The sequence below is a fragment of the Thermobia domestica genome, chromosome 16 (genome assembly GCF_964235325.1).
Source record: "Thermobia domestica chromosome 16, izTheDome1.hap1.1, whole genome shotgun sequence".
Taxonomy (NCBI): Eukaryota; Metazoa; Arthropoda; class Insecta; order Zygentoma; family Lepismatidae; genus Thermobia; species Thermobia domestica.
This window is the reverse complement of record NC_137469.1, coordinates 34,477,065-34,504,793: the sequence shown is the minus strand read 5'-3', so window position 1 is coordinate 34,504,793 and position 27,729 is coordinate 34,477,065. Positions and strand designations below refer to the sequence as shown.

The 27,729-nt window shown below is 37.7% G+C and overlaps 1 protein-coding gene across 1 annotated transcript in view; it reads right to left on the bottom strand.

The window, feature by feature from the left end:
- Not11 (CCR4-NOT transcription complex subunit 11) overlaps nt 1–27,729 on the bottom strand; it is a 51,823-nt gene that overhangs the window by 4,735 nt on the left and 19,359 nt on the right. Inside the window, exons 6-9 of the mRNA XM_081742283.1 lie at nt 25,551–25,692; nt 17,604–17,813; nt 13,924–14,063; nt 3,570–3,735 (exon numbers count right to left, since the gene is read on the bottom strand). Coding sequence (XP_081598409.1) covers nt 3,570–3,735; nt 13,924–14,063; nt 17,604–17,813; nt 25,551–25,692 — 658 coding nt within the window. The remainder of the gene's footprint in view (nt 1–3,569; nt 3,736–13,923; nt 14,064–17,603; nt 17,814–25,550; nt 25,693–27,729) is intronic.

Sequence of the window (27,729 nt, the reverse complement as noted above, 5' to 3'; positions counted from 1 at the left end):
GGAATTTTCAGTAACAACTGTCAGCCTTTTCAAGACTTAGGTAAAAAAGGGGAGTACGAAAACTAAATGTTTACATTCAGGGCTAAAAGTGACGTGGAACGCGGGAGGACGCCCTTACCCCATTCCAAATAAAATCCCTGGTGTCCTCCCACTTCCTAAAAAATTACAATGTGCAAAGATAGGCAGAGGGGTCGGCGTGACGTCATTCGTCCCCCTACCTTTTCAGATCCACTTTACCCCTCTTTACATTCATAAATGAAAAAAAATGTTCCACAAAACATACGTTTTAAATACTTCTTCTTCTTCAGTGGTTGGTAGCGACGATGAAGATGCCAATGATATTTATATTCCAACTTCTGTCCAGAGTGCCTATGTCCAAATTTAATTTTGACTTCCTCGCTCGAATGCAAAAAAAGTCTCGTATGCGTGTCGATGATTTCTTGACCAATTTCGCTCTTTGGATCTTTCCGGTATTTTGAAAGGCCTGATTTTTTGGACATTGTTGTATTTGGTATCTTAAGTACGTTCTTTCAGCCTTGTGAGTGTTACTCTTTGTTATGCCTGTATAAGTATCTTGGTTGGTACATAAAATTTCATGGACATCTGCGGACTGGAGCGGAGAAAATTTAACTGGATTAACCTGCTAAGGTTTTCTCCATGTTCTTTGGCGATACTAATGCTATATTAAAATTATACTTTCTGAAAACGTTTAGGACTTTCTCTGAAACCGAATCAAACAATGTGTATCCAATTCTTCGTATTATAATTTGTTTTGTTTTAATAATGTCCGTTCTGAACGATACTACAGCTTGATGTAACCGTTTTTCCAAAGTGTTAACCCTACAACAATTTTCTTTTCCAATGTCGAACAAAGAACTTATTTTAAGTTCTTTTGTCGTTATCACTGGAACACGGAATTAAGGTTCTACAAAAGACATTCTTCCAAATGTTAGCTTTTGTTTTATTTGAATGTGCCGACTTTGTATGTAGGTATTAGGTGCATGCTGTATCCTTCCGTAAATTTTGGAGTGGAATTTGTTCCCTTTTCTATATCTGGTCAGATCCAGAAAATTTATACAGTGTATTGTTAATTTCAATTTCCTTTGTTGAGCTCATTCGTGGCTAAGCGGTTAGCGTACACGCCTTTGGGGCGAGAGATCTGGGTTCGATTCCCGCCGGAGCTCATATGGTTCCGATTCCACGTTAAGCTCAGTCCACGTCTCATATAACCTCGCTGCTGAAAGAGACGCTAAAACTCAAAATCAAATCAATTTCCATTGTTACTTTCGTGTGCAGTTTAGAATATTATAAAGGAATTTTAACTGAGCGTCTTCCTTATAGGAAAATAGCGTGCCATCTTTAAAACGTAGTATTTTGTGTACTGTAATTCCAGAGATTTTAAAATTCCGGCTTCACAATGATTCAAGACAACATCTGCCAAGAAATGGGAATATGGGGTTTCCCTAATACTGAAATTGCTAATCCGTCCATCTGTTTGCAAATTTTGTCCGAAAATAGAAAAAAAGTTATTTTTCAGACATCACTCCAACAAGTTAAGTACTTCATTTATTTCTATTTCAATAAAGATTTTCTGTTTCGTGAAGAAAATCTAAGCACAGCCCATGGCCAAAGATATAAGAGGACTGAAATGTACATATTTATAGATCCAAGGACTTCAACTTATTCACAATTGCGAGCCATGTGGGCTCTTCTTCGGTATTTTAAACCTCTCACGGAAACTTTTAAATATGTAGCTAATAACAATTGGATTATCAAAGAGAAGGCTATCTCGCTTGTAAATGTGAATAAGATCAGTACGTTTGAGTTTATTGGTAAGATTGCTCTTCAAGAAATTCACATTACAATGTGTAATACAAAGTTAAAATAAGCTTTATATTCTCTTCTCTCTCATATTTAATATACAGAGCATATAAAGTCAGGAAACAATGTTAGTACTGTCTTTTGATTTTAGTTGAGCAACGGCATTGGCAACAGTGTTCAAGAGAAGATATCCCGAGAGTCCAATACATCACAAGGCAGTTAAAATACTGCTAAAAAAAAAAAAAAAAAAAAAAACTGTACTATAATGCTCGGAGCTTTCAAGCCAGTTCTATAAAATCATCAAACGCTCAAGCATCAAAATCAGGACGTTGCAGAGAATTTTGAAAAGTTAAAACTTTCATCCATATAAAGTTCTGTCATCTAACGTAAAACAATTCTAACCGAAGAGTTCAAATGTCCAAAGAACTCTTGTTCCAAATTTAACGTTACTCATTTTTCTTAGAAGCAGTGATATTTTCTGAGGAGACAAAATTCTAATGTTAAAGGGAGATGAACAAATTTCAGTTGCTGGACAAACACAAGCTTTTTATTAGTTCACAGACAAAAACCTGCAAGGCTCTGCAAAATTCATGGAGGTTTATTCTTCTTCAAATTGAAAATGTACGCAGAAATTCTCTCTGTATGTTGGATGATTGACGAAGCGGCATTAGCAATTGATGAATCGGCTGAAATCCTGTATGTTTTTTGTGAAAGATACTGGTTACACGTGTTTCTCAGACGGATTGGGAGACTAAAGCCTTGGAAAGGTCACCACAGTCACTTAAATTAAAAACAATGGATTCTGCCTATTTGCCAAATTTCGAAATCTGATATTCGAGATCTGAATCACCGTCGAAATGATAGCCGCTGTTCTGGATCCTCACACGTCTAACATTAGAAAAAGTATGTTGAGAATGGTAGTGCAAATGTGAAACAAGTTTTGCATTAATGTGGTACTCGTTAGTTCTGCCACTGTTTCTAGACTTTGTAGCCACCATGTATATATATAGAAACAAATATCTAACCTTGTTTAACATATAGGGTATGGTACACGGATTTATTTTTAAACGTGACATACAGTAATGTTTAAAAAAAAAAAAACCTTACATTCTTAAGAATGCTCCAAACCTAATCGTATATTGTTGTTTTCAATTTTCATAACAAAAGTTCGACATTTTTTGTATGGTTTTAGGTATTATTAAATTAACGTGTAATGTAGAAATTAAATCGACTATTTTTTCGCTGACCGACCGACAACGTAATTCCTGGAACCATAACAAGAAATAGTCGTATGTTGTTTACCTCTTTGAAGCCTTTGTTCCAAGCCTAGCTATATATCCTACTACGAATGACATGAAAGGAGAAGTTACGTAATTCAGTCACTTCTGGCGTCAAAGAAGCAAAGCTTTAAAATGTACATTTTTGGTTGCAAACAATATGGCTCCTAAGTAAAGAAACCTTAGTTAGTATATATTCCGCCTTTATTTTCATGCAGGTACGTTTCCTTACCTTTGAACCACTCTTTCTCAAGTTTCCATTCCTTCAGTATAATGTTCATAGATTAATAAAGAACGTAACTATTGTTTAATTTAGTATGTAACTTTTTCTTTTTTTTTTTCGCGTGGGAATTCATCAGAAACAAGTTATGCCAGAAGTACATCATGCTTCTGTACTGCTTAAGTGGACTTACGAGGACTGTGAGTCACTGTACACAATCATAGCAAGAATTTACATATAATACTACTCACCTGGACATTAATAATTTTATTTCTTATAAGGGACTGCAAGAATACACACACTAGTCTCACAAGCCGATTCTGCATGTATCTGTCCTTGATCGTTTCACATGTCGATATACAATTAGAAATGTATAAATGTACGAATTCAGTAGGTAAATCTACAGTGGTTGTCAACCTGTAATGGAATGTAGACCACATATTAAGAAACGAAATAATAGGAAAAATGTGCTCTTTTAAGCAGTGGCGGCTAATGTTAGCGTTGCGCAACGACCAAAGTATTTCAAGAAAAAATATTATTACCATAGTACGAGTAAAGAACAGAAAAAATACCTTTTAATACTCGCATATATATACTTTAAATAACATATTTTTTACTTCTGTAACTGTCCGTTCCGTTAATCCGTTTTAAAAAGCGAAAAATAATCTGTCACAGAGTCTCTAATTTATATTGTGTTGCAGCGAGCATACAACGACCAGATTCCTTCAGCGCGGCAATTGGAGCAAATGTTAAGTCTCCTTTCCCCTATCTCAGAAGTTAAAGGGACTGGTCGTTGCAGTGCTTCTGCAACACAGCACGGTTTCCAGTGAACGAGAAGGTTTTTCGCGCTAAATAAGCTTTCTGAATTTTCTTTCACTAGCAATTAACAAATGGAATTTGTTTTTATGCATTCATATTTTTAAATTACGGGCCGATACTGAAGCAAATCAATATAATGACAATTAAAAAAGTGATTGCAGAATTACAAAATAAGAAAGAAAATATCTAGTAAAGGAGAAAACAAATGAAAGTAGACCCGCATTTACAAGTTAATTCTTAGCTTATATTGATAATGAAGGCTTCTTCTACAGTAATTTGTGAGTCAAATATTAATAAGTCAGTATGTAGAATCGCTCCCCCCCCCTTTCTGTGGATAGTATTTTAGCATAAACATATTTCTTTAATAAAATAAGTACAGTACATTTTATACTCTTGATAATTTCCACATAAAACTGTATGATGCGGAACGCCACATTGAATTTGGGACTAGTTTGCAATGCTCAGGGGCGTATCCACGAGGGGGGTCCACCGGGTCCGGACCTCCCAAAAATTTCGAAACTTGACTAACATTTGTAGACTTTCTCAACGAACTATAATTGTTTAACAGAGAAACGATTGATGTAGGCTAAATATTTTATTTTACGCCTCACATGTACTCTTTCTTTTCTTATAGAAATAATCGTTCTATCATTTTTTCTAAAAATATAGGTGACAGTAAGTAAGAATTACTTATCGTCTTTTCGGGTGCAGAATAAGACAGGTTCCATATTATGTAGACGTATTGGACCTCCCTCAAATATTTTGGACCCCTCCCAGTTAACATTTCTGGGTGTAGATCTGGCAGTGCTGTTTGTTTTGATGTTCTTTTATTTTTGGCTCCTGTTACATGCTGATCCTTCATCTGGCGGGTTTCGAGGTTTCCTTTCCAGAACATATCACATTGGTAAGCGTTGTTTCGCCTCATGTGGAAGTATATTGTGTTCATCGTGCATTGCGTAACAACTAAGACGGATGATTTGGAACGTATTTTTTTTTTTCTTTCTTTTACGCACATGTGTGTATGTTAATGTATGAATATGTGACATTCGGAATTCATATACCAGTACCTCTTTTGTATCAGCTGTTTTGGTTTTTAATTATTAGGTTTAATTTTTTGTGTGTGCTTTAATTCTGTAAATAACCTACAAATTCTGAATGAATTGTATACCATGACTTCTGTAAATAACTTACAAAAAACATTAACCAGCTTTCAACTGAGGAAAAATTTGCAATTAAGGCTTAGACAAAACAAGCAAAGGACAATTCAGAAGTGTTCGAAAAAAAAATCCAGTTTAAATTTACAGGTTATCTTATGGCAGTAGTGTTGTTTACACCAGATACATTTCCTCAATTTATTTTAAATTTTCCTGGATAAACTGTGAATAAAGTGTGTTCAATGTACATTTTTTTTATAACACTAATCTCTGCTACGAACTCTCTTCAGTCAACGCTGAAGAGGAATTCGGATCACTGTCAGGGACTGAGTTTGCTAGAATGAATCGTTCGCAATAATCTAGAAAAAATATTTAGTGAATCTACAATGCTTCTGAAATTAATATTAACTGTACCTATGGCGTCAGCAAAAGACGAAAAGTTTTTTTCCACATGAGAAAGAATTGACACTTTCAAGGAATTGAATGTCCCAAGAAAGGTTATCTGCCAAATAGGTTACCAGACATGTGACTAGCTTTATGTGTTCTTCATGCTTTATTCCTCAGAGCCCGACTAACTTCTATGCACTTGCAATTAGTTGTAGGAACTTCCGGAATAAAGCCCTAAAAACGCTACGAGAACTAATCGCGCCTCTAGTACCATCCATCCAGCATGCGAGATCAGAGTTGAGAGTCTCTGCAAGTCCAACCATGAGATTGTGCTCTTTCGTGACCGACTGATTAACACGTGTGCTTTGTATGCATGGTTTCAAATTCGATTCCCAGTGTGGGTACTTGGTTGGACAGATCTGAGCAATTGTTCGGAACAACCTTTAAACAGTAGGTCTTGTCTCATATAATCGCCATGCTGAAACGAGATGTTGAACTCCAATTGACTACTCAACGGTCAGACTTACACTGTTCTATACCTACTGATATTAAATCAGTAAATCATTTGTAAATATAATAATTATCAAAATATCGACAATTATACATAACAAACTAACTAACTCTGGGCTATGGAACCTTGAAGTTCAATGCCACATTGATTTCTCTCTTTAGCCACGAGAATCCAGTTTTTACTAACTTTATGGCCTGTGGAACTCAGATGTTCAATGTCGCATTCACAAAACCTCTCCATCGACATATCCTTGGTATGGAACCTTGAAGTTCAATGCTACATTGATTTCTCTCTTTAGCCACGAGAATCCAGTTTCTACTAACTTTATGGCCTATGGAACTCAGATGTTCAATGTCGCATTCACAAAAGCTCTCCATCGACTTATATCCTTAGCCAACTGGATCCAGTTTCTACCTTGTATTCCTATATCTGCAAGATCCATCTGAATGTTGTCCTCCCATCTACGCCTAGGTCTTTCTAATGGATATTTTCCGATTGGATTTCCAGTTAAAACTTTGAGAGCGTTCCTATTTTCTTCCATTCTGGCTCCATGGCCTGCCCATCTGAGCCTCCTAGATTTAATTACCCTACCAATGTTTCTACTTTGTAGTTATTCCATTTCTGCGAGATTCAGCTTAATATTGTCCTCCTATCTGCTCGTAAGTCTTCCCAATTGAGACCTTTCTCCTATTGAATTTTCAGTTAAAATTTTGAGAGCGTTTTTACTTTCTTCCATTCCGAGTACATAACATGCCAACCTGAGCCTCCTAGACTTTATGACATTCACAACGTTACGTAAACCGTATAAATTTTGGAGTTCCTCATTATAAAGTATTCACTATTTCCGTCTCTGTTCCTGTTGAGTCCAAATATATGTGTCAGAATTTTATTTTTGAATACTTTACATCCACGTTCTTCCCTCAAAGTAAGTGACCATGTTTCGCAACCATACACCACAACAAGCATAATTATGGCTTTATATTTGCTAACATAATGTTTAAGAGGATTTTATAGGATGTTGACAAAAGAAAGAGTTTTATTGCCTTTCTTGACAATAATTGACTCTTTCCACTCTTGTGTCAATTCCTCCTTGTTCCAGATGAGGAAAAGGAGTTTGTGCATCTCGTTCCACAATTTTTTTCCCTCCAGCTAAAATTAACTCAACAGGAATTTCGTATACACCCGGAGATTTGTGTTTCTTAAATTTTTTTACAGCAACTTCTATTTCTGTTCGGTTAGGTTTTGAAATATACTGTATGGTTCTGCTGTAAGTATTTCACTTTTTCCACGAAAATTATTTTTTTGGCTGCGTACTTATTAAATTGTCAAAGAAATTTTTCATCTGATCAAAATATTAACCATATCCATGAAAATTGTGCCGTCCGCTTTCCTTAATACATAAGCACAAGTAGAGAAACAAACAATAACTATATAATTTTACAAGATTGCTGTACTTTACATACTTCATGTCGATCTGATGTCAATTTTCCCATTTGTTCATCTACAGTGTAATATTTGTGTGGATAGAGACAATGACAGTCCGGGATTCTAGCCCTTCATCTAATTTATTTTACACAATATTACAAAATAGTCTTTTTATTTATAAAGTTAATATCTTAAATCTTCCTTATGACCAGAGAGGTGATGGAAGGAAAAGTTTTGTTAGCTCATAATAACCTCCATGGCGTTTTGTAGCGACTTCAGGATACGGTACTTTTTGGTACGCTCCTTAGCTTATGGCAACCTCCAGGGATTTTAGGCAGGGTAGTGCTCCTTCGTTCAAGGCGACCTCTGGAGCAAGTATAGGTTAAGCGATCAATGGTCAACTGATGTCTCCGTCTTCTTTGAGTCATTGGCTCGTTCCTCTTCGGTTCCCGTCGTGCTGTTCTTCATGTTTTCCTGGTTTTGTATATCGTTTGCTGCACTGATCTTTATAAACAATGGCACGTGTTGCTTGAATAACATGTGCCCACGCTGTAAGATGGGGATCCTTACCATATAAAATACCTATGTTTTTACTACATTTAAAATCATTATTACCTTATACGTACGAAAGGTAGAAATAAAGATAATATAAAACACAATAATTCCACCTTATTTATTATATTGAACGCGTCATACTATGTTAGCTTTTAAACTCACATATAACCCACTACTTGCTTGTAATGTGCTCGCATAATACTCTTCCTTATTTGGCTTGATTGCATTAACAAAACCTCACTAGCTATCAAAGGGTTGTTTTCCACTAAATCTGGCAAATAGAAGCAAAATAAAAAAATACGGTATTTAACACAATTTAAGTTACTAAAAATATTTTATTTTTCATGATAAAGTTCTAAATAAATATTCCTTACATGCAAAATTCACAAAACTCTTCGCATAAAAGTGTGCACGTTAAGCACATATCACATTAATGAAATAAGTACACAAAATGATCACGGAAGATCTAGAAAATTACACTTAGAAATAAATTTGCTCTTCCCTATTCTGTTCAGAAATTGTTAAACGAAATCACGAATCGTCGAATTTTTACGGACTATCTTTTTAACATTGTCAACACATAGCAAGAAGAAAAAAAGTTTTGCAGGGATAGGACTGATAGAAATTATTATTATTATTATTATTATTATTAAGTGTTCTGCCTTTTCGCAGGTCCTAGGACTATTATATTTTAATCGTAGGCTTGGGCGTAGAAATGTTTCTTACACGTTTATCGATATTCAGCTTTCTCTTTTAACTCTTAATATTTTCCTCGATTCTTCAAATCATAGATCAGTTATGTTCTTCCTACTGCAGGTACGAGGCCTGTCTGAAAAGTATCCGACATCGTTTGTTTTCGAGAAAGCTTCACAGCGAAGGTTGAAAGGGGTCTTGATATGTTTAGCCTGCAGGTGGATCTATTGTTGAGGAGAAGCAGTTGTGTGGTCACTTCAGGGTTCTACATGAGCAGGTGTGCAGATGCTATCTGCAACCTTTTTGACCAGGATTTCGACAACTTTGTGTGGAAATTGCACGGAACAAACTGGACACCGTAAACATGGATATTCATTTCCTGGAGACCGTCAACAGGGAGGATGAAACTTGTGTGTATGAGTACGACCCGAAAAGAAAGGTACAACACGACTCTTACCTAGATGTTCTTCGTCGTCTCCCAGACGCTGTTTGTCGAAAACTATCAAATCTTCGCAACTCCGAAAATTAGCAACTATACTAAGATTACACCCTCGTTCATGAGGCTAATATAATTAAGCTTTTTTGCACAGTACAACACTCCGGTGGTTCGTCAATCTCCCTACTCTCCGAAGCCTAGTGAGATTTTCGACTGTTCCAAAAATCAAAGGGCATCTAAACGGAACGCGCTTTCACATTCAAGACGACACCAAGTGCAACACGAGGGGCTTCCCTAACAGCACCTCCTAAAAAGGATTTCAGAATTGTTTCGCGTAGTGATAAGACCGCTGGACTCGGTGTGTGTACGCATGAAGGAAGAAGCCGATTAAGACGACAATTTTTCTTTCTACCACAATCTAACACTTTTCATACAGCCCATGTATGCACACTAACATATCATTTATAAACATATACAGGGTGTTACAAACATGTGTCATAATATTTTGGGAGAGATTCCTTATATCAAAATAAGAAAGAAAGTTCAGATAGACTTGTGCTCAAAAGTGGATGGTTTCGGATTTATAGGGTGCCGAAAACGTGAAACAAATGCACTTTAGAAGTTCATAGCTCCACTACTATGAGACCTATCGTAGTCGGGTCAAGACATCACGGAGAAACTGTTATGTGAACTAACCAAATATCCATGTTTAAGAATGTTCCGGTACTGTACTTGCACACCAATTTTTAGAGGTAGGTGGAGAGTGATCAAGTACTGCCAAACAGCTTCTCTAAAAATGACTGTGTAATAGGGTGGAACGAAAATGGTCTTTTTTTATTTTTTTAATTTTTGTAATAGTGCGGAAAAGTTGCCTTTTAGGTTCAAAAAGAAGAAGAAAAAATTTGGTTGTTACACTGCAACATCTTGAGGTGCCGCAAAGAGCTTAAAGTTTGTAAAAAGAAATTAAAAATTGAAAAATTATAAACTTTGGTAAATTATTTTTTATGGTTTTCTCGTACATATAATGCTACAAAAGATAGTTGTAAATTCATATATAAGTATTAGAATTGGAAAAATATTAATTACAAAATATAATTTAAAAACATTATTGTGAAAAGGTTTGTATTTTTGCTGATGTTGAATTTTTGGGAACTATTTTTGCTGTAACAAATAGTAGTAAATGAGGTTGCAATAAAAGCTCGTGGAATCAATTACATATATTTTTTATTAGAATACACGTAAAAAAAATCATAATACACTTTTAAAGACAATGAAAGTTTATTTTTTATCGTTTAAAATACCCACAATGATTACACATGTTACAGCTGCAAAATGTTTGTTTCTACTTCATTGATACATTAAACTTTTTTATTTTAAATCAAATTTTGGCATGTTCTCACGTGAGTCAATTTTTGGTCTTATATATCCTTCGCCTGCGAATGAACCACAGACATTTTGAGTCGATTCGATCACCAGTTTCACAACTTTTTTCACTGCTTGTGTGTAATAAGGAAGCCGGGGAAAGTCGATAAGCAGGTCCACTTGACTATTTGGTTGAGCTTCAGATGTCTTCCGTATAAAGTCTTTGAGAGAAGTACTGGGTATATGTTTTATCAAGGGGGGTTCAGTTACGTCATTTTCAGTCCATGATATCGTGTCGATAAAAGCTTTGCGTCAAACTTTATCTCTGGAACTTTAAACTTCCTGAATCCGCCTCTATTTTCTGTTCTTGCTTTTAAAACACGTCGTAAACCGAGTTCTCTTACATTTTTGCACTCATCACATAGCATGGACAAAAGGAGATTTTCTGCAGCAGCAAAGTACCCATTTCTTTGAATAAGTGGATCTACAACGTTCTTGAAATCATTAGAGAGATAGCATAAATATGAGATAAGCTTAAATAGATGTTTGGAACTATAAGTACATGAAGGTTTCAACTTAATGTTAAACCACATAGGTGCATACACTTTTACAATGTACTCAAGCTAGAGTCTTAAGGTTCTCAGTTGCCACATACAATCTAAGTATACGGTTTGCTAATGTAAGCCACCTGGAGTGAACAAGTTTTCCAGGGTTTCTTAAAGATAAATCTAGCGAACAATTTCCACTTGATACAGCGATACACATATCCAACAAATACTTTCGATCCGTACTTGAAATCATTTATGTTCTCCAAAAGAGGAAGGTTATTTTCAATTGGCATGAAAGTAACCACAGCAAGATTAGTACAGTTTTGCAGCTGCTGACCTATTTCGCCTTTAAATTCATTGGTCCCTTCGTTTTATCATCTAAATGATAGAAAAGACGTCGCAAAGGTAGCTTATTTCCGTGGAACAAACAAACTAACCATTATAAAGGTGTTCCTATTTTATTTTCCATCGAAGAAATCACATCATTATTATGTTCAGTATTTACACCGGTTCCATCACACCCAATAGCAGTAACGTTCAAAAGTTGTTCGTTGTGTTCTCTATCCTCAAAAAACTCCAGTATACTGTCGTCTATGTCCTTTCCAGTACCAGATTTAGGTGTTACGTGACCTAAAAACTTTGAGTTTGGTTCCTCTGTTAGTGAAACGTGCTCTTCTGAAATAACGTTTTTGTATAACTTAGTTCCTTTCTTTTCTGGAACAACTGATTTGTCTTCCATCAAAAAACAACCCTCATTTTCAATTATCTGATAAAGACTATCATTAATGACATTTCTTTTATTTTTTTATCTTGCTCGTCTAATTTTCATTCTGTCTATTACTTTGGTTTTGTCTTCCCCTGTGATTAAACCCAAGTCCTGTAAAGCAGCACTAGTTATAGCTGCAGCAGCTCTATCTGATATTTCGGTACGGTCACAAATGGAAGCTACAGGTGGCAATTTCATACGCATTTGAATGCTTATATTTTTATCTTTTTTCAGTTTAAAAGGGCCTGGTAGCTGCTCTTCAAAAGTCAGGTCTATTTGGTCTTCAGTGCTGTCAATGTCGTCAGTAACCGTTTCTGTTACACTACTACTTTGTGTCCGTTCTTTCTTACTTTACTTTTTCTTGCTTCTTTCTTCTTCAAAGAGCTTGTGATAGCTCTATCAACATTACTCATAACCACTTTCCTGGTAGAGCGTTGATCTTTTTGAAAGTCTTGTTCTAAAACACGTGCTTTTAATTCTTCTATACAACTACAAGTATCCAAGTTTTGACACTTGCAGGCAGCAATATCAAATAAACGTTTAGCTTCTCTAAATTTTGCGAGGTTCGAGTCAAACTTATCTGATCCTTTTCTACTTTTAGACCTTAATAAATTGCTATATTTAGCATGACTAACTTTTATCAATTCTAAGGTTAGAAACAGTGGGAATAGAAGCTCTTGACCATATTTGTTCTATTTTAGGAACTAAAGTCTCACATATTTCACTTACAGTAGGATACTTCCCTGACGCAACTCGGAAGTTATGTCTAATAAAACAGTAGCACTTCATTACATCTTCGTAAGTAGGCAGTACAACTTAACACAAATCACTAAATCTTTGAAAAATAGGACATTCCGACATTTGTCTTGTATTCACTTGTTTAGACTGAGCCGTTTTAACTCACAACAATAAAGTAGCACACAAACTAACAACATATTACGTTGTTCTGTTACACAATAGACGCCAACTCTACTGAACTCGGCAAAGCTACTGACACCTAATCTGAGTTTGTCACCACACGGAAACACTGTTGCCAACTCCTATTGGCAAAATGTCACTAAATTTAGCTCCTAAAGTGTGTTTTTACAAAATATTATTGGTCTTGCGGCACCTCAAGACTTAATCCAAAAAGATAAAATATATATATGTGTGTCTTTTTGACATAAAGTTGCTTATTTGACAGTATTTGAAATTAAAAAAAAATATATTTGACAACTTCTTTTTTAAAAAAAAATTAAAATATAACAAAAATTGCAATTTTATGAAAATTTATCGTCCTTGCGGCACCTCAAGACGTGCTCCAATATTTTTCATATTTCATTTTTATCTTATCTACACCAAAAGGCAACTTTTTCGTGCTATTACAAATTAAAAATCAAAACTTGTTTTTTTCGTTCCACCCTACGTGTGCAAGTACCGGAGGTTCTGAAAGATGAATATTTGTATAGTTCACATACTAGTTCTTCAGTTGTCTTGACCCGACTACGATCGGTCCTATAGTAGTGCAACTATGGATCTTTAAAGTTCATTCTTTCACGTTTTCGACACCTTATAACTACGGAACTATGCACTTCCGACCACATACCCATATGAACTTTTTTTCTTATTTTCATGTGGGAAATCTATTCCCAAAATATTATGACAATTTTCTGTAACACCCTGTATATCTTAAGGCTTCATGTATTAATTCTTACCTATCATACCCCGACTAAACCTGCTTTGTATGTCTTGACAACGCTCGCAGCAAGACCAACGAAACTATCGACGAATAATGATTCTCGGAATGGATCCATAGCAAAGTAGAGAAAAGCAAGATGACTGCCTTTTTGGGTGTATTTATAAGATAGTTCTTAAAATGGCTTATAATTGAAAATAAATGTGATTTACTAATTGAAGAAAGTGAACAAACATAGAGAATTATCTAGCTGTGAATTAAAATGGTCGCTTACCTGTTGACAACTTCCATTGAATGTAAGGACATTTCCATGTTGACCAAGACACTAAAATACTCCGTTATTTGGCTTGATTGCATTAACTTTAACAGAACTTCAATGGCTATCAAGGGGTTGTTTTCCACTAAATCTGGCAACTAGAAGCAAAATAAAAGTACACTATTTAACAAAATTTACTTTACTAAAACGTCACATTTTTCAAGTAAGTAAAAGTTTTTTTTTAAAAAATTCTCAAGTACAAAACTAACATACTTTTTGCGTTTTCAAGCAATAACAACAACTATTACTACTACTACTGCATAATAATAACTTCAACAGAACCTCAATGGCTACCAAGGGTACAAAAATACAACTAAACGAACAGTTTCATTTCTACCACCTCCGATGACGAAAACAGTTACAACTTTCTAAACGTTACTTAACAGATATTACAAAAAAGGATGAGACTAGGCCCGTATTTAGGTAAGTGCTATTCTGTGCTTGAGCACAGGGCGGCAAAATTTTGGAACTTTTTAGATTCACAATAAAGTAATATTTAAAACTAGCAACCTGCAGAGTCACACGCAAGCGCGAGAAAATACGTTAATATGTTTAATTCGCTCTAATTACAGTAATTACTAATTAGCTAGCTTATCTGATTATTTTTAAAAAGCCATCCTCCCCAACCCCCACCCCAAGGGGTGAGAATGAACTTGAACATCATGAAAACTGATACCGTTAAACTGAGCGAAATCGGAAATTATGAATTCAACACTAATATCTGTCGTTTTTGATTATTTTTAAAACCTCGCCCACTCCCTGGGGAGTGGAGTATGACCTTGAAGTTGTATCATACTAAAATTGTCACTATTCATCTCAGCGATCCCAAAAACTACGAAATCAACTCTAATATTGGTCATTTTCGATTACAGTAGAACCACTCTAATCCGTCACCTCTGGGACTGGGGGTATGGTCGGAAAGCAAAAAAGGTCGGATTATCAGAAAATACACAAAAATACAGATTTTCAACATTAAACCTACGAACAGTAAGCACTAAAAACTGCACAATACAGTGCAGAAAGCATGCACAACGAAAGAAATGAAACAAGAGATGACGAAACACTAAAGCGGACAAGTAGAACAGCAAGTAAACAACAATGCCGCGTCGGCAGTAAAACGACAATGGGCCTTGTGACTCACCGACGAGTCGGGACAAGTTCGGCTCGAGCACGATCGAATCAACTGGAGTAGCGGACCAGCCGAGAGGGGTTCTACTGTATTTTTAAAATGTCCCTATATTATATTTGTAACTTGTAATACGTAAACTGCTACTCAACAAGAGCTGGTATGTTCGCAAAATTACGGCTTGCTTCCTTGTTTGAGACATAAGTTTATGCGGAAGGGGGTGGGGTGGGGGGAGCGAATTATTTCGAGCACAAGGGTACACAATATATAAATACGGGCCTGGATGAGACACCAAAAACCATTTTCAATTGATCGAGTCACTGTTATTATTATTACATTTATCTGTATGTACAGCTTTATAATGAGAGTGTAGAAACCATTTGTAAAATCAGTCTGCGTTTGATTTCAGTCTTCAGATTCTCGTCAACTATTGTGCCGAAGGTTCACTGCTGTGATCTCAAGCTAGATGAGTCTGTGGTAGACAGCATAATGTCCAATGTTTTTATCGGTGCTGCATTTTTTTTATTTTTTATTCCAAATCTGCACTGTCTTCACTTGCATTTAGCACTAGCACTCGTGTGCGCGCACACATACACACATACATACATACATATATTCATTGGGCTGGAAGCACTAGATGGTAAGTTAAACGTCAATCTCACTGACACGATACTCTTTTAACGGCAATGCGCATTGTAAGTTTGCTCACGTAAAGCATCACGTTTTTCTTTTTTTCCAACCAGCTCTTCAACTATCTCATGATGTCGGATCAATACCGAACATGTTGCATCCTAATCGAATCACTTGGTTAGTTAGCTGGGTTTAGCGTTCAGTTCAGCAGCGAGGTTACACGAGACGGGGACCTACAGCTTAATGCTTGATCCAAACTACACGAGCTCCCACCGCGAATAGAACCTAGGTCTTTCGCACCAAAAACGCGTATGCTACCAATTGAATCAGCGAACCAAACTTGGGAACACTTGTATCAAATGTGTGCCAACCCTTAGGTTATACAACATGGTACGGAGGCGACTGACATTGGATATAGCAATAGATGATGAAAGAAAGAAAGGGGAAGAAGGAAAACCGTCTGTAATAGTACACTGAAGTATGCAATTTTATTTAAAGTTTATTAGTTTATTGCTGCTAAGTTTATTTATTGGAAATTACATCACACAGAGGTCTCCCGAGGCATCAACACATTGCAGCAAACATTTTCGGAAAGTTATACACTCGCTTCCGTAGTTCCTCATCAACTGCCGTTACTTCGTCAACAATGGCTTCTTTCAGCTCTTAAATAGTCGTGATATGCATCCGCAAACCAATACGGTATTCCGAAACGATACATGACCATGTCGACTAACAATGACATGTTATCTGAACAATCTCTACATTTTAATAACTAACTTCGTTTGGTAATAACTACGAACACATAAAAGCATATTGTTACAGTAGGTACTAATGTTCTTATACAATGGCGTCGTGTGCTCTTCTCATCCGCCATGTTGCTGATGGTGGTGATAATTTAATAATATAAATATAACATCAAAAGAAGTACCGTAATACAAACTTATTAAAACTTACTTACTTACTAAAAACAAACACAGACTTCACTGGCCAGAACAATACTAACCAACTAATAATAAATACATAACAACAGATGGGACATCACAGTAACAAGCGACCGAATTAGCTTAAGTGGTTGAGCGTTGGCTTCGCATTCGGGAGGTCGTGGGTTCGATTCCCGCTGCCGACCATCCTGACTAGGGTTTTCCTCAGTCCTACCAGGCAAATGCCAGGATGGTACCTACTAAACAGGCTCTGGCCGGTACCTTCCCAAATCCTTTCCATTGTTATTATTGTTGTTAGATATCCAGTATAATATGGCCGCTAAGCTGTATCTGGTAATTGTTAAATAAAATAAAAAATAAAAATAAACAAAGAAAAAAAAAGAGGATCACTTAATAGACGTAACAATACCAAACATAACAAATCTGCAGAAAGCAAGCGAGAGAGAGAGAAAGAGAGAGAGAGAGAGAGAGAGAGAGAGAGAAAGAAAAGAAAAGAAAAATATCGAAAATCTAGCTGCAAACATTAAAGAACAATGGAAGACCAAAGTTGTGAAAATAATGCAACATGTAATATTGGATACTGGAGTAATCAACAAGACGTTAAAAAGGCACTTGAAAGAATTGGGTTTGAAAAAGAAAAACAAACACACAATAAATAAACAACATACAGAACAGCATAATACTGGGCACATGCAGAATTTTAAGAAACTTCCTGCAAACTCCAGAGTAAAGGAAAGACACAGATATAGTAATATACATGTACGGTCTATATAGTACTATATCGCCCGCTCAGTTAAAAAGTGTACAAAAATTATTAATAATAAGAATAATATAAATCAACATTTAAACAACATGACTAAGGTTCTTTAAACATCTTTTATACTAAGCTAAATTAATGCCATTTAGGATTGTAGCAAAAATTACGATGTAAAGCTACTCACCTTGTTTGGAGTTAACCCAATATGATAAACCAGTTTCGGGTCTTTCTCCAACTCAGCTAATAAGTGCTGCTGCTTCTGAAGTGTCAATGTTCCTTTCAAAGCCTTTGCCATCAGTCGTTTAGCCTCCACACCAGCTGTGTTCGACACGCACATCGTCATATCGTATGCTATTTTATGCTCACTGGGCTCGACCACATTCAGCCAAACCAGCTGCAGATTAAAGAAAGGAAATAAAATTACTTATTTTCTTTGTTCTACTAACTACGGATTCTTTTTATTTTCAACGGGGATCTAAGAATACAAAATATGTATACGGCGATTCGAAAGTATTCTTCAAAATAACCTAAATGACGTGAGATTCGACTTTACATATGTAAATCGGGTTGGAAGGGCAACAGTTGACGAAAACAAATGTCCTCTGCGCCCCAATTACAATGGGAAATTCACTTAATTTTATAGTTAAAAAGATGGTCTGAAAAGTTATAAGAAAAAAAAAAATAATAATCAAATACACAGTGTAGGCGGCAAACATATGGAAGTGATTTAATATTAATAGTACAAGAATACAGTATTTTAACGTGCCCAACTTATACAGGGAAAAATGAACAGGGTGGCCACTCATTTGGAATTTCAAAATTCCCTGACTTTTCCAGAAATTTTCCCGGTTTTCCAGAAAATTTCTAGAGAGATCTAAAATTGGTATATCATTGTTTTTCAAAGCTTAAACAGAAGCTACAAGTGAAATGCAATGTGGACTAGAGGATCATTATTAAAAAAAGAATCACAAAAAACACTAGCGAAGATAAATAGTCTAATTTTAATCACTTATTTGCCTAATTTTCAATTCTCCTATGTGTTTCCACTCCACTGTAACCAACTGCTGCACAGAACGAGAAGAGGAATGTCTATCCCTATCGCTTTCCAACCTTAAGCTTAATACTAGTTACAAAAGTACACACACTTACAGTCCACTATTAAAACACAAATTACTGGAACGAACACTACTTTACTGAAATGTTTTAAAACCTCAAATCACAGATTTGCAGTTCACTAAAATCAAACTGAAGTTAAGACCACATCCACTTAAATGTTTTAAGACTTCAAACCAATAATCTCATCATCAATTGCAGACAGTTTCTCCTTGACATCATTCAACAACTTCATTTTCTTCGCCTCGAGTTCAATAACTTTATCCTTAATGGCATTTCTCTTCTTCTGTTTCTTCTCTTCCTCTTCTTGATTCCTCAAAGACTCAACATATACTCCATGAGCATTGCGGGCAGCATGGACAACCCTCTTTGTAATTGGAAACTTATCAATACCACCCACAGCTGAAATTTTATCATGTACCTGCCTGAGTGCAATTAGACTCAACTCGCTTTGATTTTCAATTAAACATTCTTTGTTGATTGAAAATCCCCTCTCCTCACTAGCATTTCCATGAGATAAAATGAGGAGAAATTTCACAAAATCAGTCATATGTATTGAGCATGCGCCTAAATGCAGCATCTCCATCCAATGGTCATCTAATCTCTTACTTTTCCTGTCATAATTCCTCATTGCTTCCAATACAAGAGGATTTTTAGCAAAAACTTTGAATTCACCTTGGATTTCATCAGCTAATGTTCTTAAAATCCAATTTTTGGATACTACAATTTCTAGGCAATTGGACAATCTCTTTGCAGCTACAGTGTCATCCATAACACACTTGGATCCAGGAAAGAAATTGCTCTTGCCAGGTTGAATTTTAGAGGTGACCTGTCCATTATTTTCAGTATGAATTTCTGACATCCTGCGCGAGTCTTGTCGAAATTCAAGAGTCTGTCTATCCGATACGGTATTGGTTTTTCGTATAGCATCCTTTGATGTGTACCCAATGTTTACAAACTTGGCTGGCTTTAAGTTTTCGCTATTATTGAAATCGATCTTAACCAATGGCCGGCCTTCCAAAACACTATATTTCACAAAACGACCTGCAACAGACAATACTATGGCCTGGAGCAAGTTGTAAAGGAAAGGAGCTAATGGAGCTTCTCTCTGAAATTCACGCAGGAAAGGTTCAACAGTTTTTGCTAATGTTGTGAAAAAGCCAAGTTTTGCACCAAGCAGGTTATCATTTGTGAAATGTCTTACAGTATCAAAGCTTTTGCACTGTTGTACTTTCTTTTCATCAACAGCCCACTGTACGTATTTCTTTACGTTCGGTAATATTTCCATCGCTGCAAGCAACGACTGAATTTTCTGTCCATCTAATGCTGCAAATTTTTTTTCGGAAACACAGAAGACCTTGTGCATCTTATGTAATCTGCACGACGAGCTGGAACGTCTTTGAATAAATTATAAGACGCCCTTAGGAATTCTTCTAATTTCCAACCTGTTGCTTGCATGGCAGCTTTAAAAGCACAATTCATAGTATGCAGCCCACAACTTCCAATATCAAGAAGAATTGGATCTGAAGGTGAACTTGCAAGATCTTTCTGCAGGTCACTTAAAAATTTGAAGTTAACATGTGGGCCATCCATCGAAACTTGAACAATTTTCTTGAGGTCCAAACCTAAGATACCATTCTTGAAACTAACTTGAATGTCTGCTGACGTTGAATGTCCGAGGAACACTGAATTTAAATATCTTGCTGACACTTGGTTTCTTTCATTGTCCCAAAACTGAATCGTAAGGTCCATTTGCTGCTTTTGCGAGACTTTGTTAAGGCTTTCATCAAACCCAATAACATAATGCTTGCTTCTATTTCTTTGAAATGATCACCTTTAAAAAGTCGTCCAAGACCATGAACGATAGTATAAGGTAACTTGGTACGTTGTAATTGCATCTTACTACAAATTTCGCTATCAGGGAACATGAGCTTGAAATTTGTTAGCCAGTCGGGAAGCAGATCGGAATGACAAGTGTTGCATTACTGCCTGCAAACACCACAGAACTTCAGCTTTAGTTACTGACTCAGACACTAGAAACGACTTCATAACATTAGCATGTTTATTTTTAATAGATTCTTCGGAAGCCACCAGCATCTCTTTACTTACAACCAGTTCTTCAGCGGGACAAGAAGGACCTGGATTCTGACCACTACATTCCACTGCATTCTTTTGCTGACAAAAAGCTGTTATCGGCCGAGTTACTACAGAGTTCTTCACAGCTGCAGTGTGTTTTTTCCCTTCCATGTGGCTAATAATAGCCCGTTTCCCCATGTTGCTGAGGCTAAAAGTATTTCTGCAAATCTTACAGAATGCAGCATTCCTGTTGTCCTTCACAGCAGAAAGCCACAATGAGAAATTTGGGTGGGACAGCCAGTCGTTCGAAAAAGTAGCTTTTTTTAGACATGATTGAGACGCAAACTGAAATGAAAAATAATAATATGAATATGAGTGTACAATTCATTCACATCAGAAATTAATATATATAACAACATCAATAAAATAAGCACACTGTCTATTGTTTCTCATTGCTCAACGTTATTACTGAATTTGGTATACCGAAAAAGTTAGTTAGATTAATAAGATGTGTTTAAGCGAATCCCAAAGCAAAGTCTGCGTAGGAAAATACTTGTCCGCAAGCACGTTGAGAATGGCCTGAAGCAAGGAGACGCTTTGACACATGAGAAAATTCGCAAGATATTAATATTGGTATGATTTTCTCCAACATATCCATCCAGCATTATCCCTCCCCCGGAGAAAAGTTTTTAAATTCAACACTGCTCACACGGGTTTTTCGCAGACCGTCAACTTGGCGGCGCAAAACGGGGGAAGGGGGGCGCGGAAGCATAAAATCGCATTTTTTTCTTTAGGAAATTTTCACGAATTTTTTGTGACCTTAGTTTTCAAGGTATCATATTCAAATTTTGCATACGTATTCTGTGGACCTTTGACTATTTTTCATGGAAATATGAAATTTCCATGCTACGAACCCGTCATCACTGTCTCAGCATATATTTCACTATGTTGTAATTGAGCAGTACTATACATCAGTCATGAACAAAGGCGTCCACAGAAAATTTCGCAGGGAGGGTGAAGAATACAAGCTTCCTTTAATAAGTATAATCTTTTAATTTGAAAGCATAACTTCCTATTATAGAAATTATTATTAACCTATGCAATTTTCCAGAGTGGTCGACTGACCCTTCGACCCCCTCTGTGGACGCCCATGGTCATAAATATCGTGAGGATGTATGTATTTTTTTTTTATTAATACCCAAACTTCTTGCACGTAACTAAAAGATACCGTCTTTAATGATCACACAGGCCTACATGTAAGAATAGTTAGGCCTATCTACATCCTTATTGCAAACAGTGTATCACAAAAATTCAGTAGGCACACCCCTATGGCTCTATAAAGTTACGTGTTTTCATTACTAACAATTCAAAGTACTCACAAAGCTGAACACAAACAAAAAATAAATAAATAAATAAAAGATAAATAAAAATAGATAAATTTATAACTTCGCTGTTGTTACAAGCCACACGACGTGTGATCCCCCTCTCACACGCAAACATGAAACAGCACAATCGTGATTCGTATGTATTCTGAAATAACTGCATATGCATAATCTATCTTTACTTACCTCCTTAATCCTCAACCTCTTAAATCCAGCTGCCGGATCACAAGGTCCAAAATACACGCGTAACACGTTTAAATACCACACAATTTCACACAAGCACACATCGATGCGGCGTAGCTAACGTACATTTTATATATATATATATATATACTGAACCGGATGGTTAGCGCGTGTGCGTACGATGCACTTAGTCCCGGGTTCGATTTCTTGTGGACACTCAAAAGTTTTGGTGTTGGCCCAGAGAGTATGGAGAGGACAATTATGGAGCTACCTGTATTAAGAAGTAGCGGACTTCGGTCTAGAAAGCCGGCATTAACAACTTTAGGTAGGCCCGGGTCCCAAAGGTTTTGTCGTGCCAGCAGTGGCGTGCGGTGGTTATGCAACCGGGAAACAGGTCGACATAGATGGGAAATATTGTGTAACAAAACAACGGAACTGAAGTAAATGAGCACTATTAAAATGTGCTTTTAAGAAATCAGAAAATTTTGTTTGTAGCTGATTTTTTTTAGAACAGTAGTACATGCAGTAGCGGAATTGGGTGTAAAAACTAGGGGGAGGGGAATGCCATTACTTCAAATTGGTGGTCAAAAGGTCAAATATCTGTAAAAACAAAAGCATGGCCAATTAATCGTGTGTCGCAAAAAGTACTGCCGCCACTGAGTACAAATGCATGTGGAATCCACACAGTTTTTGATTCCACATAGAAATACACGCATTAACCAAAATTCCACACATTTTGTGGAATTCGACACACATTCGGAACTCTTCCGGCAGAAATACTCAACTATCGTTTAGCCTTTATATTAATCATGTGACTACCAAAACGGGATGCAGGGGCGCAGCCCCGAGTAAATTCTGAAAATCAAGCAGCCATCGAACTAAACAAGTGTGTTAATTACAAAATGGTCCCGATTTCGCTCCAGCTCAATTCATGGGCAGCACTAAATGACAAAAGAATATGAAGAAAGTATGCGCAGCCCAAACCAGCAGAGTTAGATAAACGAAACCTGGAACGAAGGAGAAATCTGGGGGCGAAGCCCCCAGCGACCAAAGCTATTTTGTATATAAATAAACCGGCTAAATGGCTATGAATACAGCAGAACGTAAATTTTCCCCCGAGTAAAAATTCCATGTTTTTCATCGAAAGAAATTTATGAGTTTTACGTCCCACGATTATGCCGGCTAGGCTAAAGGAGACGGTGATGATGAGAAACGAGTGAAGTGGCGGAATGAAGAAAGTGGGAGGAAACGGGAGAAACCCGACAAAACCCACGCACACGGTGTTTGTCCACCACAAAGTCCACTTGGCGGGGGCTGGGTTCGAACCGGGATCCCCTAGCACCAGAGGTGAACGCTCTACCACTGAGCCACCGCGGCCCCCTCAACTTAACCAGCAGTATCAGCCGTATGAGAATTCTAGGTGCTACAAAAAAGGCTAAATTAGGAATGGATCAAATTAACAGGTTTCGCAATAAGCTTTATAAGCGTGATGAGATTTTACTGCATTGAATTCAACTTTCTGCCATTACGCTTTATATACCTACGGATAACAATGTAAAACAACACACATGAAGACTGATTAAACGAGTGGTGGAACAATAATGACCTTTCTCGTGATTAGTGCTGGCTACTTCTGACCCAGTGCAGCTGCAACCCTTTGAAACTGGGACGAGTACACCTCGGGTATGACGCTTTTGCCACTCTATAGCAATTCAAAGTGTACAATACCAGCGCTGGTTCACCAAACACAGAGCAGTACCTTCTGTTTCATGTTCTGTTTGGGGGCAAATGCCACGGAGGGGACGAATAAAGATGTTTTCTTTTGCGGTTACTGTATAACACCCATTTCTCGTCACGTGTCAATACCTAAACCATGTTCGGCGTAAGCTCTACTGCGATAAACAAAGCCACGTGAAACTAAATCTCGCTGATTTGTTGTTGGCCTACCCACGCTTGTACTCCTCCGCAAAATAGTTCATGTGATTGGATTATTACTCTTACTTCGAAGTTCCATATAAAACTGCTACATTATTATAAATGACAAAAATATAATACGGATTATCTAATACTACTGCATTCGAGTGTGGTTAATGAAACAATACAAATAAACACTAACCATGCGCAGTAATTATGAAGCCAATTCAACTGTGGACGCGTGTTCTGCTTTCAAGCCTGAAAGATGGCTGGCATGAATCCCGGTTCCGCGAGTGTTGTAGTGAAACACCAACAAGGTAAACCTTTACTCACTAAGCAACAATTGTTTACCAGCGAAATTAACATTTTTTTTTAATCCTTCCGAGTTTTTTTTTTTTTTTTTTTTGTTTGTTTCTTTTCTGCTGCTGCTGTAAGTATCTGGTCAAAGCGAGACGGTATTGTCAAAATGCACGTGTATAATTTGCTCCTCCCCGTGGGGAGTATTGTGACAAGCGGAAGGATACAAATATTTTGTTTATCTGTGTTTAGAGCTTACGCTGAACAGGGAATAGTCGAGGAATGGGGCTTTCTTGAGGTGTGACAATAATGAAGAGCAAATGGTGAGCCACTGGCGTTTGTTTCCTCGGTTAAAACGTCAGGAACCTACTTACGAGCTTCCAAATCCTCCTAAGGTGCAGATGCAATCGAATGGTTTCCTATGACATTCCAAACGCTTGTGCAAGTTCATTGCACGTTTGATGTGAATCACGCTCGAGGCTTGTCCTGGAAGTTCTCATCTCCCGATGTAAATCGACTAAACCACTTTCACGCTGTGCGCTTTAAATGATGCCTCTCCAAACGCCGAGCATATCTTTCGGGCAGCTTCTGCAACAATGCTGTCCAATTTGAACTCATCAAGTAAACACGGCATAAAACATTCTTTGACACTGACATGTTCACTTCAGGATTTTAGTTCCTACAGAACTGCTTTGGACACAATCGATACGCCTCGCAACTCTACTGACTGACGGTTGGCGGGAATGTCAACATTTGACGTCATCCAGACAGGGTTGCCGACACTTGCCGTTTGAATTTCACTTTTCTTCCTAGCGGTCGGTACGAACATTTTTTGTATACCTGGTAGTTTGAGTTGACACTTCAGTGGAGCACATGTATATAGCAACAACAAGTATCATGATTGGTTTAATTAGTAACTTTATCACACTGAATCTTATTGTGATTGGCTTGTTACAGTGACAACTCACAATAATGCTCAGGTTTTCTAAACGGCATCAAAGAAAAACACTTACATCTAACTCCGTATGTATGGATTATGTACAGTACCTATATGAACCAAAGAACCAGAAAAACTGAAAATGTGTAAAATCTTGCTTTGATTATTTCTCAAAACAAGAAAAAAAAAACTGAAAATTTGTAATGCAGTCAGTTTGCTCAGAACTTACCTCGTCTTCGCAATTATGTAACGGAGGAGCCAAGCGAAGAAATTCAGGCTTGTAACACTGTTCTACGATTGGATTTGGGCCCGTCAGCAAAGCTTCGGAAGTTTTCTTTGATACACTTTGCTCCGGAAACAAATTAAAGGCTCTGAAAGAAAAGCATTCTACAATAATTATGTTAATTCATTTAATCTAAATTATTAAATTTAATTCATTTAAAGTACGATGTAAAAACGTCTACAGATTATATATCAGTTTCAACTTTCATAATCATTCATAGTAATTTCCGCGAAGTATTTAATAAACACTGTTGATTCCTTTGTTATCTCTTGATTCATGACAGTATCAGGTATCTGATCTAGTTATGCCTAGGAATCATGGAGTCCTTGGTTCGATCCAAGCTCGAGCCAAGTGCGCTTTGTGGTGGACGAACACAGTGTGTGTGTGTGTGTTTTTTTTTTTTGGAAGCGGTTCTCCTGTTTCCTCCCACTTTCCTCATTCCACCATTTCATTCATTTCTCATCATCATCGTCTCCTTTAGGCTAGCCGGCTAACCGTGCGACGTAAAACTCAAAGATTTAATTTCATTTCATTTTTATGCCTAGGAATGTACAGATGGTGATCAGGAAAATGGAAACACCTGTAGTTGGCAACACGTCAGATGTATGGGTTGGCAGTGGTGTCGTGGCGCCGGACCGCTGGTGGTGGTGTGTTAGGTTGGTCTCCATACTACGTCAGGCGCAGTGGAACAGCAGTGTCCAGTGGCTGCAGCAGACGGAGGTAGTGTAAAATGGGAGACCTCTCAGATTTTCAAAGAGGGCAAATTGTTGGTGCGCGGTTATGTGGAGTGAGTGTGACGGCAGTGGCTACTGTGTTAGGTGTGTCGCGTGGGACAGTGTCGAAGGTGATGACGGCCTACACAACACACGGGAAAACCACATCGGGGAAGCGGAACAGTGGGCGGAAGACAATCATGAGTGACAGGTCACGCCGGGTATTAAAGCGCATTGTCACGCAGAACCGTCGTGCCACTGCGGAGCAAGTGACGGAAGAACTCAATCAGCACCTCCCCCACCCTGTTTCGACAATCACAGTCCGCCGCGAATTACATGATATGAACTTACGGGATCGTATTGCACGGGCCAAACCGCTCATCAGGGACAATAACGCTTTCGCACGCCGCAAATGGTGCCGCGACCATGTAACTTGGACCGTTGAGGACTGGAAACGTGTGATATGGTCGGATGAGTCATCCTTCACCCTATTCCCAACCACGGGCCGTGTTTATGTGTGGAGAACGCCCAAAGAAGCTTATTATCTGCAATGTCTCCGCCCAGCTGTGAAACATGGCGGCAGCTCGGTGATGCTGTGGGCCGCCATATCATGGTTTTCATTGGGTCCTGTGGTCACACTTAGCGGACGAATTACTGCCAATGATTATGTCGCAATTTTAGGAGACCACTTGCATCCTATGGTCCGGATGTTGTTCCCGGACAATGACGCCATCTTCCAGGATGATAATGCACCCATTCACACAGCTGGCGTTGTTGCAGCGTGGTTTGAGGAACATCGGGATGAAGTTCAACACCTCCCCTAGCCCGCCCAATCCCCAGATCTCAACATAATTGAACATCTGTGGTCCGTCTTGGAAACACGACTCCGGCGACGATTTCCACCTCCATCCTCTCTTACAGAACTGGCCGATGCCCTGCACGAGGAATGGTGTAAAATTCCATTTGCTACCATTCACGACCTCTATGCCTCCATCCCAAGTCGCATCAAGGCTGTTCTGAAGGCGAAAGGTGGCCCGACACCATACTAATCTGGTAAGTTGCAATTTCGTTCAGGTGTTTCCCTTTTTCTGATCACCATCTGTATATCACATGGTTTGTTCGGGAAGAAGTAGGACTGATTTCTTCCCACCAAAACTTGGTGAAGAAGGGGATGTTATTACGCTGGTTGGGGGCTGGGGTCTTAGCTACCCGTCGCCAGTGGTCTTCAAGCCTTCACGGAGTGTAGATGGAGTTTAAGGTGAACCCCTTTCAAGGTGCCTTGTGATCTCCACAATGAATCGTTTGTTAGAGCACCCGCTACGCGGTGAAGTTTTGCGTCAAACTGGGTAAAACTGCGAGTGAGACCCATGACATGATCAAGACTGCTTATGGGAGTGATGCCATAGGTAGGT